The sequence below is a fragment of the Pseudophryne corroboree genome, chromosome 9, assembly GCF_028390025.1.
Source record: "Pseudophryne corroboree isolate aPseCor3 chromosome 9, aPseCor3.hap2, whole genome shotgun sequence".
In the NCBI taxonomy this organism is placed as follows: domain Eukaryota; kingdom Metazoa; phylum Chordata; class Amphibia; order Anura; family Myobatrachidae; genus Pseudophryne; species Pseudophryne corroboree.
In genome coordinates, this window is record NC_086452.1 from 185889805 (window position 1) to 185909142 (window position 19338).

General features: G+C 44.4%; 1 protein-coding gene across 2 annotated transcripts in view; it reads right to left on the reverse strand.

Annotated features, from left to right (window-relative positions):
• Positions 1 to 1709: 1709 nt before the first annotated feature.
• The window catches only part of LOC134957828 (flavin-containing monooxygenase 5-like), a 147527-nt gene continuing 129898 nt past the window's right edge, over positions 1710 to 19338 (reverse strand). For both annotated transcript variants that reach the window (XM_063940027.1, XM_063940028.1), the window contains exons 7-9: positions 17874 to 18229; positions 17703 to 17775; positions 1710 to 4091 (exon numbers count right to left, since the gene is read on the reverse strand). In XM_063940027.1, coding sequence (XP_063796097.1) covers positions 3746 to 4091; positions 17703 to 17775; positions 17874 to 18229 — 775 coding nt within the window. In that variant the 3' untranslated portion in view covers positions 1710 to 3745. The remainder of the gene's footprint in view (positions 4092 to 17702; positions 17776 to 17873; positions 18230 to 19338) is intronic.

A 19338-nucleotide genomic window follows, 5' to 3' on the forward strand; every position in this document is an offset into this window, starting at 1 on the left:
ATTAACAAAATCCTTTCCTCATATCGTCCATCTCCTCTGGGCACAGTTCCCTAACTGAGGTCTGGAGGAGGGGCATAGAGGGAGGTGCCAGTGCATACCCATACTAAAAGTTCTTTATAGTGCCCATGTCTCCTGCGGAGCCCATCTATACCCCATGGTCCTTACGGAGTCCCCAGCATCCTCTACGGACTAGGAGAAAAAGATTTACTGGTAGGTTTAAAATCTTATTTTTAACCGTATCCCAAAATCCCATTTGTCATTTTGCCCCTTGTCAAGTCAGATAAAGACTTAGGGCTTCAAAATACTGAACTTATGGCATGATACTCACCTTCATGTGATTATTTAGTAATAATTGATGTCTCTGGTATTGGTGGCCTTGACCCTTCTAAAAACTTGCCCTCGAAAAAGATGGGGTGTTTTAGATGTTCTTGTATCACATGTGGTTTTTTACTGACTGGTGATAAATGTAATCACCACCCCATAGTGGTCAAACTTTCAGAATAAATCACTATTTAACATGTGAGAGCTCATTTGTAATTTACCAAATAATTTGCCTTTGCGGGTATAGTAATATCAGTAAGACTAAACGTAAATTTAAGGAGAGAATGTCAGCACATCGATATTCCATCAGATTGGCTCTTGAGGACGCTAAACGTGATCAACCTGTAGCGCAACATTTTGTTAATGCCAGACATAATTTCCTCCTTTACGTAGAGGCGGCAATAGAGATAATCTGCTGCTGCGCAGGGAATCATTTTGGATCCATAACTTAGATGTAATTCATCCAAAAGGGATCAATGAAATGCTTCCTCTAGCATGTTTTTCCTAGCAGTGCATTATGTCAATACAGTTTGGCTTAACCACCACTTGAAGTATATAGTGTACTCCTGATTTATTTATTTAATTCAAGGGTATTCTAGCAGTGCAGTAAATCCAGTGCGTATTTTATCACTGTCTGGTTTAACCACCGACTTGCGGTGTATAATACATATCAGAGCTATTTTTATCTATGTTAATGTGCATTGTATTGTACTGTTATGTGATATGGTTGCACATTGTTAATGTGCATAAATTATTACTATGCTCTATAACATGTTTTTGCTCTTGTTGATGATGCGGTGTACATTGTTATGCTTGACTGTCACTTAGCGCCGCTATCATGTTTGTATTTCTTGCTGTAGTCATGGTAACGGGGATCATGTGGAGCGACGTGCATTGTGTCGTTACGATGATGTCACTTTTGAAAGATGCGGCCGACAGGTGCCTGGAACCAGCATCGCACGTGTGTTTGGTGAGGGGTACAAGTAGTGGTAAGTTGTCTCTTATTCTTTATATATCATAAAGAAAATCTTTAGTGTTTGAAACATTGATACCTACGCTGGCTGCGTCTGTGTCCTTAGTTACTGGGATCCGTGAGTGCCGCACCTATTGGTTTCTATTCATTTTATTGTGGAGGCATCGGGACAAGTTGCATTGTTAATTCTTGGAGTGCCGGACTTTGCAATTGTGTGTATATACACACACACACATATATATATATATATATATATATATGTGTGTGTGTATATATATGTACGTATGTATAGCAATAGTGAAATTGGCGCGCCCCCAATATATTATAATACTTCAAAGCCTTTTGTTTATGTTCATACAATAATACCCCTTAGTATCGCTTAACAGTACATACAGCATAAAAAGGCAACAGTAAGTTCCAATGTGAAGACTTCTTTATTTTAAAATAGATAAAAAGTGGAAACAGTATCCATATACATCAGAATGTTACTTCATACAGCTTCCCCCTACCACAAATACTGGGGGTTTGAATCAACACGCAAATACATGAAGTTTCTTAGCAGATCTCCTCCTTCCAATATTGTAGAATAAAGGTCACATCACAAGGAAAAACCCGACGCGTTTCGTCTCATGCTGAGAATTCATCAGGGTGTATCTTTCATTTTAAAAAACACTCTATAAGACATTTGCTAATAAGAACATCATTACAAAAATAACTTTAAAACAGGAACATTACTGGAACAATAATAGGCTAATGGAACTATATCCGGAGCTGAAAGAAAATGAGGGAGGAAGTTGAAATAAGACAAAGCAGGCATTCTGCCTGAATACCTTTGATATGGAGATAATTGTAAAGTGACATTTCAGAATACACATATATGGGAATAAACCTACAATTGACGGATATTATTTATTTTCATCTCTAAATTAGCGCAATTCGGGAGTTTGTAGTCAATATATATATATATGTATGTATGTATGTATGTGCGTGTGTATATATGTATCTCTCTCTCTCTATATATATATATATATATATATATATATATATATATTTTATTTGCTCAATGTACACAAACTTTGTTTATTACACAAGGTTATTAAAACTATTGTATTAAATGACCTTCAGGCTATGTGTATAAGGTTTATACGAAATGTAAATGAATCGTGTATATGTACACAAACTTTTGTTTAATGCACAACGTTATTAAAATTATTGGCTAAAATGACCTTCAGGCTGTGTGTATAAGGTGTATATGAAAAATAAATGTATTCTGTGCTTAGTCTTAGGTCCCATCGCCATGATATCTCATTATAGATGCAATTATTCCAAAATACGGAAGAATCAGATATCCAAATATACTTCTGGTCCCAAGCATTTTGGATATGGGATACTTATACATATTTTCATATATTTTCCACACACGCACACACACACGGTCTCATTTAAACCAAGTTGTGCTGTGAAAGAAAGAAAAGGTAAAATGTGCAGAGAGATTTAGCACTGACAAACCGGTATCTCCCACTAAAAGCCCATACACAATTGACGATAAAATGAGCGACGTCGTTCATTTCAACCCTCATCAACGACGTCGCTCATTATATCGTCAAGTGTGTATGCATCCGACGACCACCGATGCGCGGTCCCGCGGGACGTTAACGACCCTCGCTTATCTGTGGAGCATGTATGCTCAATTTCCACTATGGTCGTTACCGACCAGAGACGTCGTTGAATGTGTATGGTGTGAACGACCAACGACCAAGCCACTGTTCACCAGCCCTGTTCCCAGCTCATTATTTTAATAAACTGTTCAACTTGGATGCTTCAACGATGAATGGTCTTTGGTCGTTGGTAGTGTGTATGCTCATGTCGTTTGCTCAGCTGTTCAAGGGAAGTTCAAGGGAAGTCATTAACGACGGTCGTTAACGACGTGTGCATCGTCAAGTGTGTATGGGCCTTAAGAAACCCCTGTATTTCATGTCTAAGCTCAACTGTAAAATTCAGTGTTAAACTGCTCACTTTTTGTGTGACACATACATATCTATAGCATCTGCCAAGAAGTTTACTCTTGCAGATCTGTCATCCCACACCTACCTTTTCCTCCACTTACCTACCCACCCTACCATCTTTATTTACTACTATAGAAGACAAGTTCATTACTCCCACTCTTCCCACTCAACCCGCCCCTCAATCCACATACAAATGTGCACAGTTTTGATTGCTCATGAGTCTAAATAAAGCTGAAATTCCACATTTGGTAACGTAAATCTTAGATCAAATGTACAAGTCAAGAAGCTGCTGTATCTCATTGGTAGCAATTAGCAAACAACAATTGTCTGAACTACAAAAGAGAGCTCATTGTGATTCAGTTACACCGCAGAGGAAGGTGGGGGTGGGGGGTGCAAACAAATAAATCGCCACCTAAGAGTTTCATCTCTGTGTTAGTTAGCCAATTTACATAGAGAAATATATGGCAGCAAAAAGAATCAGTATGCCAAGAAGCTTTAAAGCAAAAGGGAAGAAATTGTGAGCAGAGTCATTATTCAGGACACGGGTCTTTGTGGGCTTGATGATACGGTCGTGCTGAGTTAAAATGGCTTTTCTGGCGTCCTTCCACTCCCCTGGTCCGCACAGGCGGTACTGGTAAGGTGAGCATGGGCCAAAGAAAATCTCCCAGGCCAGTTTAGGATCTGACAGGAATAACTGCATAATATTAGGCTTGCAGCCTATCTCCTCTGCGAGTTCATCCATGTATGGCACATAATCCACTTGTATGGTATGACGATCACTTTTGACATACCTGAAGAAAGTGAAGTGGAAATCATTATAAGTAGGGTATTTAGAATAAAATATTTTCCGTAAAATGGTCAGGTAAATATCAAAGAACAAGGGGGAGATTTAACAAAGAGAGAAATAAAGTACCAACTAATTAGCTCCTAACTGCCATGTTACAGGCTGTGTTTGAAAAATGAAAGTTCGTTGCCGATTGGTTTATACTTTACCTTCCTCCAAGTTTTGATAAAGTTTGCCCCAAGTCTGCTCTAACTATCAAAACTAGAGATGTGCGCCAACTCCCATGTTTTGGTTTTGGATCTGTAGTAACTTCATGTTTTGATTTTGCCAAAACTGCCCTCACGTGTTTTGGTTTTGGCTCTGTATTTTTTTTAAATTGATAAAAAAAGCTAAAATCATATAATGTGGGCCTGTTTATGTTCCTACAGTATTATTAACCTCAATAACATTTATTTCTCTTACGTCCTAGAGGATGCTGGGGTCCATATTAGTACCATGGGGTATAGACGGGTCCACCAGGAGCCATTGGTACTTTAAGAGTTTAACAGTGTGGGCTGGCTCCTCCCTCTATGCCCCTTCTACCAGATTCAGTTTAGAAAATGTGCCCGGAGGAGCCAGTCACAGCTAGGGGAGCTCTACAGAGCTTCTTTAGTAAAAGTTTTTTTAGAGTTTATTATTTAACAGGTAGGCTGCTGGCACAGCCTCCCTGGATCGAGGGACTGAGGGGGGGAGCAGTGTCCACCCTGCAGGGTCTGAGTCACTGTCTCCGCTGACTGGACACTGAGCTCCACAGGGGATAGATCTCTCCCCGCCGCAGGGGAACGCTCACCCCGGCAGCATGCCGTCACCCCCTTGCAGAGCTGAAGTGTGCCGAGTGAGTCATCGGCTCCCTGGCAAGCGGGGAGCCGATGTGAAGATGGCGGCTACAGGGTAGGAGTGCAGTACTGACTGTGCTCTGGGGGCTCAGCGGTACATGGTGCGGTGCTGTGAGGGGCGCCCTGAGCCGGCGCCTTAACCCTACACTGACCAGAAAGCCTGTCGGGGTCCGCGGATCTCAGCCAGCAGAAAATCCTCAGGCCAGTATAATCTTGGAAGAGCGGGGCGACAGCGCCATTAAGGGGGCAGACCTTCTCCTCAGAGCGGACCCAGTATCATTCAGTGCCATTTTCCTGCCTGCATACACGCTGCCTGTGAAGAGCAGTCCCTCCAGAGCAACTCCAGCTATCTGTATGATACCAGGGGGTTGTAGAAGGGAGGGGAGGCTGTGTATAGACTGTGTCACCTATTAAGGGACACAGTCAGCGCTGGTTAAGGGTATCCCTATACCTGTATAGCGCTGTGTGTGGGTTGGCTTCAATCTCTGTGTCTCTCTGCCATTCTTGGGGGGGAAACTCTGTCTGCCCTGTACCCTGTGTGTATGTGGGGTGTGCAAACAACCATGTCTAGAGACTCTGTCTCATATGCTGCAGAGGATATTTCTTCTAATGAAGATCCCATCCCATGTAATCAGGATTGCACTGTTGTAGCGCAGATCCCGGCTAGGGAACCAGAGTGGTCTCTTAGGGGGGCTATTTCTCAGATTTCTGAAAGGGTTGCAAGGACTGAGCATGCAACTCAGGTATTGCAGTTCTCTATGGCAGTATGGTCCAAAACTGCTCCCCCGGGGCCCCCTGCGGTACATTCTCACAAACGTGCTCTTGCCCAAATTACGCAGGATGACACAGATACCGATTCTGACACAGCAGACTTGCTAAGGGGGTGCAGTTGATGATTGAGGCCATGCGGGATGTGTTAAATATTTCTCACACACCTGAGCAGGTTGAGGAGGCTTTTTTCACAGACTGTAAGAAAGTCCCTCTCACCTTCCCTGCTTCTAAGGAATTAAATGGCATTTTTGAAAAGGCTTGGGAAAACCCGGAGAAAAAATTCCAGATCCCTAAAAGGGTTCTGGTTGCTTTTCCCTTCCTGGAGGACGATACAAAAAAATGAGTCCCCGCCTATAGTTGACGCCTCTGTTTCCAGGCTGTCAAAATAAGTGGTTTTGCCTGTCCCGGCATCTACCGCACTGAAAGACCCGGTGGATCGCAAGGTGGATGCTACGCTCAAATCCATATACACGGCTTCAGGGGTGATACTGCGGCCTACTATTGCCTGTGCATGGATTTCAAAAGTGGTCAATCACTCTGCAGGAGGTCTTGACTACGATGGATAAAGGGGACGTTGATTTGTTTTTACGTAACATACAGGATTCTGCAAGGTTTCTGGTGGAATCCATGAAGGATCTGGGTTCCATGGCTGCGGGGATCTCCTCCATGTCCGTCTCGGCTCACAGGGGAATCACGCGGAATCCAGGAAAAGTGTGGAAAGCCTACCCTATACAGGTCAGGCTCTGTTTTGGGAGCCACTGGATGCATGGATTGCCACAGCTACAGCGGGTAAGTCTCCTTTTCTCCCCTCAGCTGCACCGGCTACGAAGAAGCCTTTTTCTCCCAACACGTCACAGTCCTTTCGGCCCACTAGGACTAGAAAGAACAAGCCCTCTCACACCTTCTTTAGAGATGGTCGTGCCAAATCCAAAAAGCCTGCTCCCGCAGGTATCCAGGACCAGAAGCCTGCTTCTGGTGCCTCAAAGTCCTCAGCATGACGGTGGACCGCACAGCCTGGAAGTAGGTCAGGTGGGAGCGAGACTCGGGCATTTCAGCCACATCTGGGTGTCGTGCGGCCTGGATCCCTGGATACAGGATATTGTGACCCGGGGGTAAAGGCTGGAGTTTCAAACTCTCCCACCTCACCGATTCTTCAAGTCAGGATTGCCGGCTTTGCCAGCAGACAGAGCTATTTTACTGGATACTATCCGAAAATTGGTATTGTCGGAGGTCATTGTTCCAGTTCCACCTCATCAGTTGAACAAAGGTCACTATTCGAACCTTTTTGTGGTACCGAAGACGGATGGTTCGGTCAGGCCAATTCTGAACTTGAAATCATTGAACCCTTATCTCAGGGACTTCAAATTCAAAATGGAGTCTCTGTGAGTGGTTATCTCAGGACTGATGGAGGGGGAGTTCCTGGTGTCCCTGGACATCAAGGATGCGTACCTCCACATTCCCATTTGGTCGCCGCATCAGGCTTATCTCAGGTTTGCACTGTTAGACGATCACTATCAGTTTCAGGCACTGCCATTCGGTCTCTCCACAGCACCGAGGATCTTCACCAAGGTGATGGCAGAGATGATGGTTCTCCTCCGCAAGCATGGGGTGAACATAATTCCGTATCTGGATGACCTGCTGATCAAGGCTTCATCCAGGAAAAAGTTAAGATCCATTGCTCTCACGACACATCTGCTCAAGGAGCACGGTTGGATCCTGAACCTTCCAAAGTCTCATCTGGAGCCGACAAGGAGGCTGTCTTTCCTGGGAATGATCCTCGACACGGAAGTGCAGAGGGTGTTTCTACCAGTGGAGAAAGTGTTTGTGATTCAAACAATGGTCCGGGATGTCTTGAAGCCGGCCTGGGTAACTGTTCATCAGTGCATCCGCCTTCTGGGGAAGATGGTTGCCTCCTATGAGGCTCTGCAGTACGGAAAGGTTTCATGCTCTGTCCTTTCAACTGGATCTCTTGGACCAGTGGTCGGGATCTCACCTACGCACCAGAGGATACGTCTGTCGCCGAAAGCAAGGATTTCGCTCCTCTAGTGGCTGCAACTACCTCACCTTCTGGAGGGCCAAAGGTTCGGGGGTTCAGGACTGGATCCTTCTAACCACGGATGCAAGTCTAAGAGATTGGGGAGCAGTCGCTCAAGGGGAAACCTTCCAAGGAAGGTGGTCAAGTCAGGAATCCCTTCTTCCGATAAACATCCTGGAGCTAAGAGCCGTATACAATGGCCTTCAAGTGGCACACCTTCTACAGGATCAGGCTGTTCAGGTGCAGTCGGACAACGTGACCACAGTGGCCTACATAAACCGACAAGGCGGAATGAAGAGCAGGGCTGTAATGTCAGAGGTGACAAGGATCCTCCTCTGGGCAGAAAGGCACGCTGTAGCGATGTCAGCAATCTTCATTCTGGGAGTAGACAACTGGGAAGCGGACTTCCTCAGCAGACACGATCTCCATCCAGGATAGTGGGGCCTCCACCCGGAGCTGTTCGAGGAGGCAACAAGTTGGTGGGGGGTTCCTCACAAAGACATGATGGCCTCCCGCCTCAACAAGAAGCTTGGGACGTACTTGAGAGGTTGAGAGACCCACAGGCAGTGGCGGTAGACGCACTAGTAACACCATGGGTGTTCACGTCAGTGTATGTGTTACATCCACTTCCTCTTATCCCAAGAGTTCTACAACTTGTAAAAAGAACAAGGGTTCTGGCAATCCTCATTGCTCCAGACTGGCCAAGGAGGGCTTGGTACGCGGATCTGCTGGATCTACTGCTGGAAGATCCAAGGCCTCTGCCTCTTCGGGAGGATCTTCTATTACAGGGGCCGTTCGCTTATCAAGACTTTCCACAGCTACGTTTGACAGCATGGCGGTTGAGCGCTAGATCTTAAGGGTATTCCGAGCAAGGATATTCCTACCCTAATACAGGCTAGGAAGGGGGTAAACGTCTAAACATTACCATCGCATTTGGAAAAAGTATGTGTCTTGGTTTGAATCCAAGTTTCCTGCGGTGAAGTTTCAACTTGGACGGTTTCTCCTTTTCCTGCAAGCAGGTGTGGATTTAGGCCTGAGTTTGGGTTCCATCAAGATCCAGATTTTGGCCTTATTGATTTTCTTCCAGAAACAATTGGCTGTCCTCCCTGAGGTTCAGACCTTTTTGAAAGGGGTTCTGCACATCCATCCCCCTTTTGTGGCGCCAATGGCACCATGGGATCTTGATGTGGTGTTGCAGTTCCTGCAATCGAATTGGTTTGAGCCTCTACAGGAGGCTGAAATCAAGTTTGTCACATGGAGTGCGGTAACTTTGTTGGTCTTGGCTTCTGCTCGACGTGTGTCGGAATTGGGGCTTTGTCCTGTAAAAGTCCCTATCTGGTCTTCCATGAAGATAGGGTGGAACTCAGGACTCGTCCTACGTTCCTTCCTAAGGTTGTGTCGGCTTTTCATATCAACCAACCTATTGTGGTGCCAGTGGCTACTGACTCCTCAATTGCTTCAAAGGCCTTGGATGTTGTGAGGACTTTGAAGATTTATATGAAGAGGACTGTTTGTCTCAGGAAATCTGACTCTCTGTTTGTCCTCTATTTTCCCAAGAATATTGGGTGTTCTGCTTCTAAGCAGTCGATTTCTTGCTGGATCAGGTTCACCATCCAGCATGCCTATTCTACGGCAGGATTGCCGTGTCCAAAATCGGTTAAGGCCCACTCTGCTCGTAAAGTGGATTCTTCCTGGGCGGCTGCCCGATGTCCTTGGCCTTACAGCTTTGCCGTGCAGCTACTTTGTTTGGTTCGAACACGTTTGCTAAGTTTTACAAGTTCGATACTTTGGCCTCTGATGACCTCAAGTTTGGTCAAACAGTTCTGCAGGAGCCTGCGCGCTCTCCCTCCCGTTCTGGAAGCTTTGGTACATCCCCATGGTACTCATATGGACCCCAGCATCCTCTAGGACGTAAGAGAAAATAGGATTTTAATTACCTACCGGTAAATCCTTTTCTCGTTGTCCATAGAGGATGCTGGGCGCCCGCCCAGCGCTTCTTTATCCTGCAGTGGTTATTTGGTTCAGTACTACCTGGTTCCTAGGTAAGTTCTGTGTTCGTTTCTGTTTCAGTACTGTTTCAGCTGTTGCTGAGTTCTTCGTCCTGTTGGCCCAATTTGCCTTGTTGTGTGAGCTGGTATGAATCTCGCCACTATCTGTGTATTTCCTTCGCTCGAAGTATGTCGTCTCCACGGGCACAGTTTCTAGAATGAGTCTGGTAGGAGGGGCATAGAGGGAGGAGCCAGCCCACACTGTTAAACTCTTAAAGTGCCAATGGCTCCTGGTGGACCCGTCTATACCCCATGGTACTAATATGGACCCCAGCATCCTCTACAGACAACGAGAAAAGGATTAACGGTAAGTAATTAAAATCCTATTTTCCAGTTAGTTTTGACCACCTCATAGCTCACAATATTGCTCACCAATATTGGCCAAATGCTGGCTTGTTAATCGAAGTGACGGAGCAGTGGTACAAACACATGGCAGTTTAAAAGAATATAGCACATCTATAATACATAACACCACACAGTAGAACCCCTTATACACATTGTACCACAGTAGTACACCTTATACATGTTGTCAGGAATCGGCGTTCAGTGGCATCTCACTTACCAGCGCGCTGGTGTGCAGGCCTCCGGAGGTCACGGCCCCAGTTTGCGGCTGCATGAATGCTCTGACCGCGGGCGTGTTGCCCATTGTCATTGTGTAGCCCTGAAGTCCATCTAGTGTGTACCCACCATCTGTGCAGCATGGGCGCTGCCATGACACTTGCGGTCAGCTGACCTGTAAACACCCAATCCTGCGCTGTCTGCACACATGATTCAAGCATCCAATGCTTAATGACCAAGGGGTATAAATACAGAACATCGGCTCAGTCTCATTGCCTTGAACAACGCGTCACATCCAGTGTACAGCGTCTCCTGGCTTCAGTCTCCTGTCTCCAGTGATTTCCTTGCTCCAGTGTCTCCATGGAGCTACAGGCTCCAGCCATCCTGCTCTGCTACAACTCCTTCCACAGTCAGCTTCCACCTCTGCATGCAGTAAGAGACTCTCTCCAGGTGCTACTTACCATTCTCACCTGTGTGTTGTTTATCTGCGTTCAGCACTGTGCTATTCCATCTGGCACTTAAAACAACCAGCTTGCACTGTCCGAAAGTCGTCTGCACCATCCCGCGCTACAACCGTCCGTCAGGAATGGTCGAACCCCTGAACTTTTTGGATACTCTACCAAGTCCTTTCAAATTTCTCTTCGGTTCTCTGAAGTTATAGACCTCTTCCCTACCGGGAAGGGAAGTTTCATTGATTATATTGTCCACTTTAATTGTTGACTTTTACCCAGGTCTATGTGTTACAGGTTTATTCTTTCACTTGTTATCCTATACCTGTTATTCTATGTTGATTATTTGCTGTTATCTAGTATTGTCTCCTCCCCTAGGGTTACTGTTACGTCTTGGAGATATTCCCTGTTGACTATCTGTTGCCATCCCCTTTGCCCTCGCCTACAGTTTCGTAAGATTAACACTACATGCTTATATCTACCTTGGATATTATACTAGAGTGGCGGTGCCTGCTCCGACAGCCCGCCCCCAACTTTTTCTATAGTACTGCAAGTTACTACGTTTTTTCCCTTCCCCTGCAGTAGTCATGCAGGTCCAATATACCGGACCTTTTTTTGTTTACCTCCTTAACCCCAGGTTTAAACCCCTTTTGCTAATCCCCCGTATGCCCCCCTCCCCACCAAGCTCCAGACTCACTTCTATCCCCCATTCATTGTGGTACTTTGATTTTTGGTTCAATTCCAGTTGCTATGTTCAAAATAGATTTTTACTTCTCACTCTTGTTATATATTTTCAATGCTGAACCTCCTCTCTCTCAATGTTAAGGGACTAAACTCACCTAATAAACGTAGACTAGCCCCCTCTTTCTTCCACCAACAAAGGGCAGATGTTGTCGCACTGCAAGAAACCCACTTCTCCTCTGCTAACCCCCCCTCCCTTTTTAAAAACAGTAACTTTTCCGTAGGATTCTATGCGAATGGCCCGTTTAAGCGTAACGGGGTAGCTATCCTTTTTAGCAAGAATGTTTCCTTTGTCCTCCACTCTCAAATCTCAGACAAAAGTGGCCGTTACCTGATCCTTACGGGTCTATTAGACGACAAACCTGCTACTCTAGTATGCCTATATGCCCCTAACTCTAACCAAGTACCATTTCTGCGTAAGCTGTTTCTTACAATACGTAAATGACTTAAGGGCTCCCTGGTCGTATTAGGTGACCATAATTTAGTCTTAGACCCAAAAATGGACAAATCTCGCCAACCCTCCCACTCCACCCCGTCCGTTCGATCCGGTCCGGTCCCTCTATAGCTTTCCGCAATTTACTCACAGAGTTTGATCTATACGATGTCTGGAGGACTCGTAATCCCTCAGGACGGGAATATACATTCCACTCCTCAGTCCACAACTCCTACTCTAGAATAGATCTAATCTTATGTGATAAATGGTCTCTCCAGAGGACTAGGGACATTGATATCTTACCGATTACTTGGTCCGACCATGCCCCAATTCTTTGGAAATGGAACCTTCATGATGCTCAGAGCCCCCCTAGACAATGTCGTCTCTATCCCTATCTCCTAAACAATCCTCTGTCCAAAAAACTTATTCTTGACTCCATACACTCCTATCTAGGTACTAATTCCCCCCTAGATACCTCCACTATTAACCATTGGTGTGCATGTAAAGCTGTTATCCGTGGCACTGCCGTTCAGGCTGGTGCCACCCTCAAGAAACAAGCCCTCCAATTACAGTCGAAATTGGAAGCTGAATTGATAGATCTCGAATCAAAAAACATAGCCAATCCCTCTAGAACTCTTAAAAAAGAATTCTCCAGTATTCGCATCCAACTCCAAAAACTACTTCTCGCTCGTACCCAAGCGGCATTAAATAGGTTGAGGCAAAAGTTCTATCTCCTAGGTAATAAATCTGGCAGAATGTTAGCCCGCAAACTCCGCGCTCAGCAAGCTAGGAATAAGATCAAATTCATCTACTCCCCCTCCAAACAAAAAGTCCTAAACCCTAGAGACATAACAAACCACTTTGCGCAATACTACGCCAAACTTTATAATTTACTAGCTGACTCCTCAGCCTTCACCCCTTTCTATTTCTTTTTTAAACAATCTTCCTTTTCCCACTCTCACCCAGGAGCAACTGTCTGCACTTAATGCCCCATGGACTACTGCTGAAGTCTCCGCAGCTATTAAGACCTCTCCCCGGAACAAGGCACCAGGCCCGGACGGAGTTGTTACTGATTTTTATGCCACATTTCATGATATCGTTTCTCCCCATTTAACTGACCTTTTTAATAAATTCTCTGATCATGGTACCCTCCCACCAGAACTACTAGAAGCGCGTATAGTCACTATACCCAAACCCGGCAAAGATCCTGCCTATGTACACAACTACCGCCCTATCGCACTGCTCAATTGTGATATCAAACTCTACGCCAAACTGATTGCAACACGTATCAACCAATTTCTTCCATTGCTGGTGCACCCGGACCAAACTGGCTTTGTGCCAGGAAGACAAGAGTCAGACAATACGCGCAGGGTCTTTAACTTGATTGATTCACTCTCTAAAGATCAAGACCTTCTCCTGCTATCCCTGGATGCTGAGAAGGTCTTTGATAGGCTGAATTGGTCATATATGCGTGAAGTTCTTCTCCGCTTTGGCTTTAGAGATCGTATCCTATCCTCTATTTTAGTACTATATAGTTCTCCTACGGCCCGAGTGTTCAGCAATGGCTTCCTATCCGACTCTTTTCCAATTACAAATGGTACCAGACAAGGTTGCCCCCTATCCCCCCTGATATTTGTTCTGTCAATTGAACCCCTGGCTATTACAATTCGCGACAATCCCAAATTTCCGGCTTTACAATTTGGTTCATCCCGCCACAAGTTAAGTCTTTTTGCAGATGACGTTCTCCTTTTTATCTCTGACCCCACCACTACTCTTCCTCTCTTGAACTCTACTTTAGATGCCTATAGCTTAGCTTCCTACTATAAGCTCAACGTCACAAAGACTGACGCCTAGCCTATCAACTTATCCCACTCCTTACCAGCCCTCCAAGCCTCCTTCCCATATAATTGGCGGAAAAACTCGATAAAATACCTGGGTATCAACATCCCTATCCATACTCCTGATGTCTTCACTTCCAATCTTTCCCCCCTGATAGTGACACTAGAGACCCTAATGAAATCCTGGGTGTCGTATGAGGTCTCCTGGCTAGGACGTATGGCTGCATTCAAAATGTCTCTCCTACCCAAACTAATGTACTTGTTCCGCACGATCCCATATAACTTTCCCAAAAAGGCCCTCAAGACTTGTTCTTCTATATTGAGTAGATATGTCTGGTCTTCAAAACCTCCCTCGTTGCCACATTCTAAAATGGTATTGCTGAGGGCTTTAGGAGGCTTATATTTACCTAACATCCCCTTATACCAAGAAGCTTCTTTTCTGGCTTCCCTAAAAAATTATTTTAATGCTAATGCTCAGACAGGATGGGTGGAGCTTGAACAATTTCAAGCTCGCTCGCTCCCTCTTGCAGATCTATTCCGCATCCCTAAGGCGCTCCGACCTGTCCCCCCAAGCCTACTTCCATCCACACAAGATTCGCTGAAAACCTGGGACAAACTGTCCGCCACTCTACTGTCCCTACATCTCCATTGCCTCACTCACAACGATGATACCTCACCTAAATCTTTCTAAATGGAGTCAAGTAGGTATATTATGTCTAGGTGATTTACTGGACGGTCTTTTCCTAATGCCCTTCCCAGCTCTCCAACAGAAATTCTCCCTCTCTGCTTCAGAACTTTTCAATTATTTCCAAGTAGCGCGCTGGTGGAAATCGATCCCTCGCTGACACCGGACACAACCTCACAATTGCTTTTCTCTCGTCTTTCCTTAAGTAAATCTAGAGGTGATATCTCATTCTGGTATAAGCTATTGATTACCCCTGCTTCCCCTGCCAAGTCTGGTGCCCAACTAAAATGGGAATTAGATTTGGGTAGAACGCTATCATCGAACGAATGGCAAAATATCTTTCTAGCCTCCCACTTCATGTCCCAATGTTTGAACCACACGGAAATGCACATAAAACTAATCCACAGATTATATCTGACCCCCGACCGACTGCACAGATTTTGGCCCTCCTGTAGCAATAAATGTTGGAGACTCTGTGGATCTATAGGTCACATCTACCACATATTTTGGTCTTGCCCAGTAATTGCCAAATACTGGTCCGAAGTGTTTGACTTGATCAATAAAGTGCTAAGTACCCAACTTATTCCTGATCCGATCTTAGCGTTATTTCATATTGTTCCCTCCTTTGTCCCTCTTCCCAGCAGATACGTCTTAGGCCACATCTTAATAGCTGCTCGCACCAACCTAGCTCAGTTGTGGAAACAACCTACATCCCCTACTCTGCTAAAAGTTATCTATAAAACAAACCACCACTTCCTTATGGAAACTGAATATATCCCTTCCTCCACCACCGCTACCTCTCCCATGACTCGTTGGTCACTATGGCATGACTTTGTTACCACTGGCGAAGGATCCCAGCACTTCCATGTCTCATCTTGCAGTGGCCCATCTCATTATAGTCTAATTGAACACCCTGTTAGTGAGTAATAATCTGAAATGTCTGCTTACTGGATAACTTTTACAATATTATCGATATGTGTAGGTGTATGTATGTGTATGTATGTATGTATGTATGTATGTGTATATATATATATATATATATATATATATTTATTTATTTTTTCCTCCTAAATATGGTCATTGCCTGGTTTTATATATATCCCTGTCTCCTCTCTCTTCCCATGTAAGTGTATCTGACTAGTGAGCTAAAATCTGTGTCTTTCAATGCAACATAACTGATACACTTTCATAGACCCTTGTACCAAAGATTTGTGATTCTTAATAACACCTGTTTGGCTGCCATATGAAGTTTGTCCCCTTTCCTCTCTTTTTCTCTTTCTTTTATCTTCTCTCCTTGTTACCAAAGTGCCTGTATCATTGATTTACTGGATGCTCCCTCCTCCCCCCCCCATATACCCCCCACCTCCCACTACAATGTGTTGTATTGCCCTTCCCCTCTTTCTTTTTGTACCCCATAAAACTTGTTTTTTCCTCAATAAAAACTATTGAAGTAAAAAAAAACAACAACCAGCTTGCAATTTACAAACCAACTCCTGCTTTGGCCTTGCTTGGCTTTGTGGACTTGTGCATATATACAGACTGTGTGAATCTATTGCTGTTGGTTTCCAGACCAATTTCCGGAGTTACTATTGCCTGTGTTCACTGTTACCAGCTGCAATACTGATGTCTGCATATTGGATCCTGTTACCATCGACTTCCAAGTCGACCATCAATGTTTGCCATCGGCTTCCAGGCCAGTCATCACTGTTATTAATTTCACTGATTACAGATCATCACCTGTGACTATTGTTATACCTCTGTCAGCTAATTTGCTCAAACCATCAGTATTGTTATTGTGCTTCAGTGACTGTTCATACCTCTGTGTGCTAAATAAATATAATTGCGCACATGCACAGGAATCTTCTACAGCCTCCTTGTTTCCTCCACCGCACCACTACTGACCCACTAGTGCCCCCTCTGTGAACAGACACAGTTACAGACCTGACACATGTTACACTACACAGTAGAGCTCCTTATACATGTTGATAGGCAGAAGAGCCCCATATACACATTATGCCCCTTATACACATTATGCTAAACAGGAGTATCAGTTATTCACTTGACACCACGCAGTATACCCCTTGTACACATTAAGACACACTATAGAGACCCTTATACATGTTAACCCCACAGTAAAGCCCCTCCTTCTCATCATTATTATTCCTCCTAATTTATAATCACTCCCCCCTCATCTTTATCATCATCACGCACACAGGAGCCAGGCACTCACAGCTGAGATGTATATTATTCAGCCAATGAATAATAGTGCTAGGGCGCAGTTACAGCCACATCAAAAAAAAAATTACTTATTGAACTTGCATAGTTTTATATTGGTATATATAAAAAAAACAACACCGGAAACCAAATAATATAAAGTACATATATTACAATCACAGATGGAATTTGCTTACACAAATATGTCTACTCCAGGTGGACTGCAGCAGACTGTTCAGTTCAACCACACTTACAGAAGTGGTACCTTGTAGTGGACAGGTTTACGAGGTCTAAATGTACTTGAACCCCACTGTGATGCCGAAGGCACTCACTATAGTCAGAAATGCAGGAACATGGATGTCTGATATCCTGCATCAGCCTCCGAGTAACAATAGCACTGGTTTCTAGTTATAGACTTGCAGTGACAGGAGCTGGGGGAGGTAGAGCTGGGAGCTGGATCTCACTGCTTGGACATAACAAGTGCTTGGAAGACTGTGGTGGCAGCAGCTGGGTGTAGCAATGATCTCTGGTGTTGGAAAGCTGATCCAAATTAGTGGCTGTTACTATTTTAACAGGCCACTGGTTGGCTGAGAGACTGACAGTCTCCGCCAACCAGTGGTCTGTTTCCATGGTAGCGGCTGCCGATTGGATCTGCCAGGCAGTAGTAAAACAGGTTTTTGGACTGAAACACCAGAGATCCAACCCCGGGAAGAGGATGTTTTACCTCGATTTCAGATCAAAGCCTGGTGTAAATAACTGAGCCAGGGCTTGGATCCGCTCGAAACCCCTAAGTTCAGGTCTGTTTGGTTTCCTAGAAACTGAATCCACTCATCTCTAGTCAAAACTAAGCAGTGCTTGCTTTGACCATTTCATTATTACTAGTTACAAAAAGTCCTAGGCCTACAAAAAGCTGCTATTTTTTATTTTTATAAAAGGGACCTGCTAATGTAGTTACATTAAAAAAGGCCCACCTTTTCTGATTGTATTCTTTTCTCTTGTTTATTTCCATCTTCATTTCATTCATGGATGGTAACTGACTCAGACCTGGAATCAAAAAAATGCAGAAAATATATGCATGAGGATGTGTTTTGAAGTTAAAATCACACAGAAAAAATATCAAAATGAAACAAATAAATCTATACCTTTAAAGACTCTTGTTGCCCAGCGTGTTTGCATCTCAGAAACAGGCATTATTGCACCAATAGGTTGGATGTAGCCAATGCAAGCTACCGTATGTTTTTCCAGATGTGGAGGAAATACCCTTTTATATAAAGGTACTTCATTATTTTCCACCTTTATAACAGAATCATCAAAGAAAGGGAATGAAAAATGATATCCTGTGGCAAAAATGACAACGTCAATGTCTTTCTCAACTGTGCCATCTTCAAATATGACATCGGTCTCGGTAAACTGTTTCACATTAGTCTTCAAAATAACTTTCCCAGAAATAATGCGATTGGGGAGATCATCACTAACTGTAGGATGTTGGCTGAGGAACCTGTATAATTGTATAAGCAGAGATTGGCAATAAGTAAAAAAACACAATAACCAATTCAAAATGGTAGACAACTATCATTAATTGGAATCTATTACTATATGTGATGTGTGGGAGATTAGCTGGGCTCTAGACCTTTTAAATATTGCTCAATGGATTTATAATTTAGCATTTTTGTGGGGAGCTACTAGATTGGGATTAAGAATGACTATAATATTTAAATATATGAGAGAGCAGCACGGAAGCTGTAATGGTTAGCATTACTGCGTTACAGCACAGAGGTCATGGGTGTGATTCCCACCATGGCCTTAACTGTGTGGAGTTTGTATATTCTCCAAGTGCTTGAGTGGCTTTCCTCTCATAACCCAAAAATATACTGATAGGTCTAGTGGGCTTCCAACAAAAATAAACCCTAGTATGTATGTGTGTGCATACACATGTGAGTGGGAATATGGGGGTCATTCCGAGTTGATCGCTAGCTGTTTTCCTTCGCAGCGCAGCGATTAGGTAAAAAAGCGGCACTTCTGCGCATGCATATGAGGCGCAATGCGCACGCGCGACGTACTTTCACAACAGCCGATGCAGTTTCACACAAAGTCTAGCAACGCTTTTCAGTCGCACTACTGGCCGCAGAGTGATTGACAGGAAGTGGGTGTTTCTGGGAGGTAACTGACCGTTTTCGGGGAGTGCGTGGAAAAACGCAGGCGTGTCAGATACAAACGCAGGCGTGCCAGGGGAAACGCAGGCGTGGCTGGCCGAACGCAGTGCGTGTTCATGACGTCAAAACAGGAACTAAACAGTCTGAAGTGATCGCAAGCTAGGAGTAGGTCTCGAGCTGCTGAGAAACTGCACAATCTTTTTTTGTAGCAGCGCTGCGATCCTTTCGTTCGCACTTCTGCTAAACTAAGATACACTCCCAGAGGGCGGCGGCTTAGCATTTGCATGGCTGCTAAAAGCAGCTAGCGAGCGAACAACTCAGAATGAGGGCCATAGATTGTAAACTCCTTTGGGGAAGGGACTGATGTGAATGGGAAAATAATCTCTGTAAACCGCTGTAGAATATGTGTGCACCATATAAATAACTGGTAATAAATATATAATGTGATGTTTTG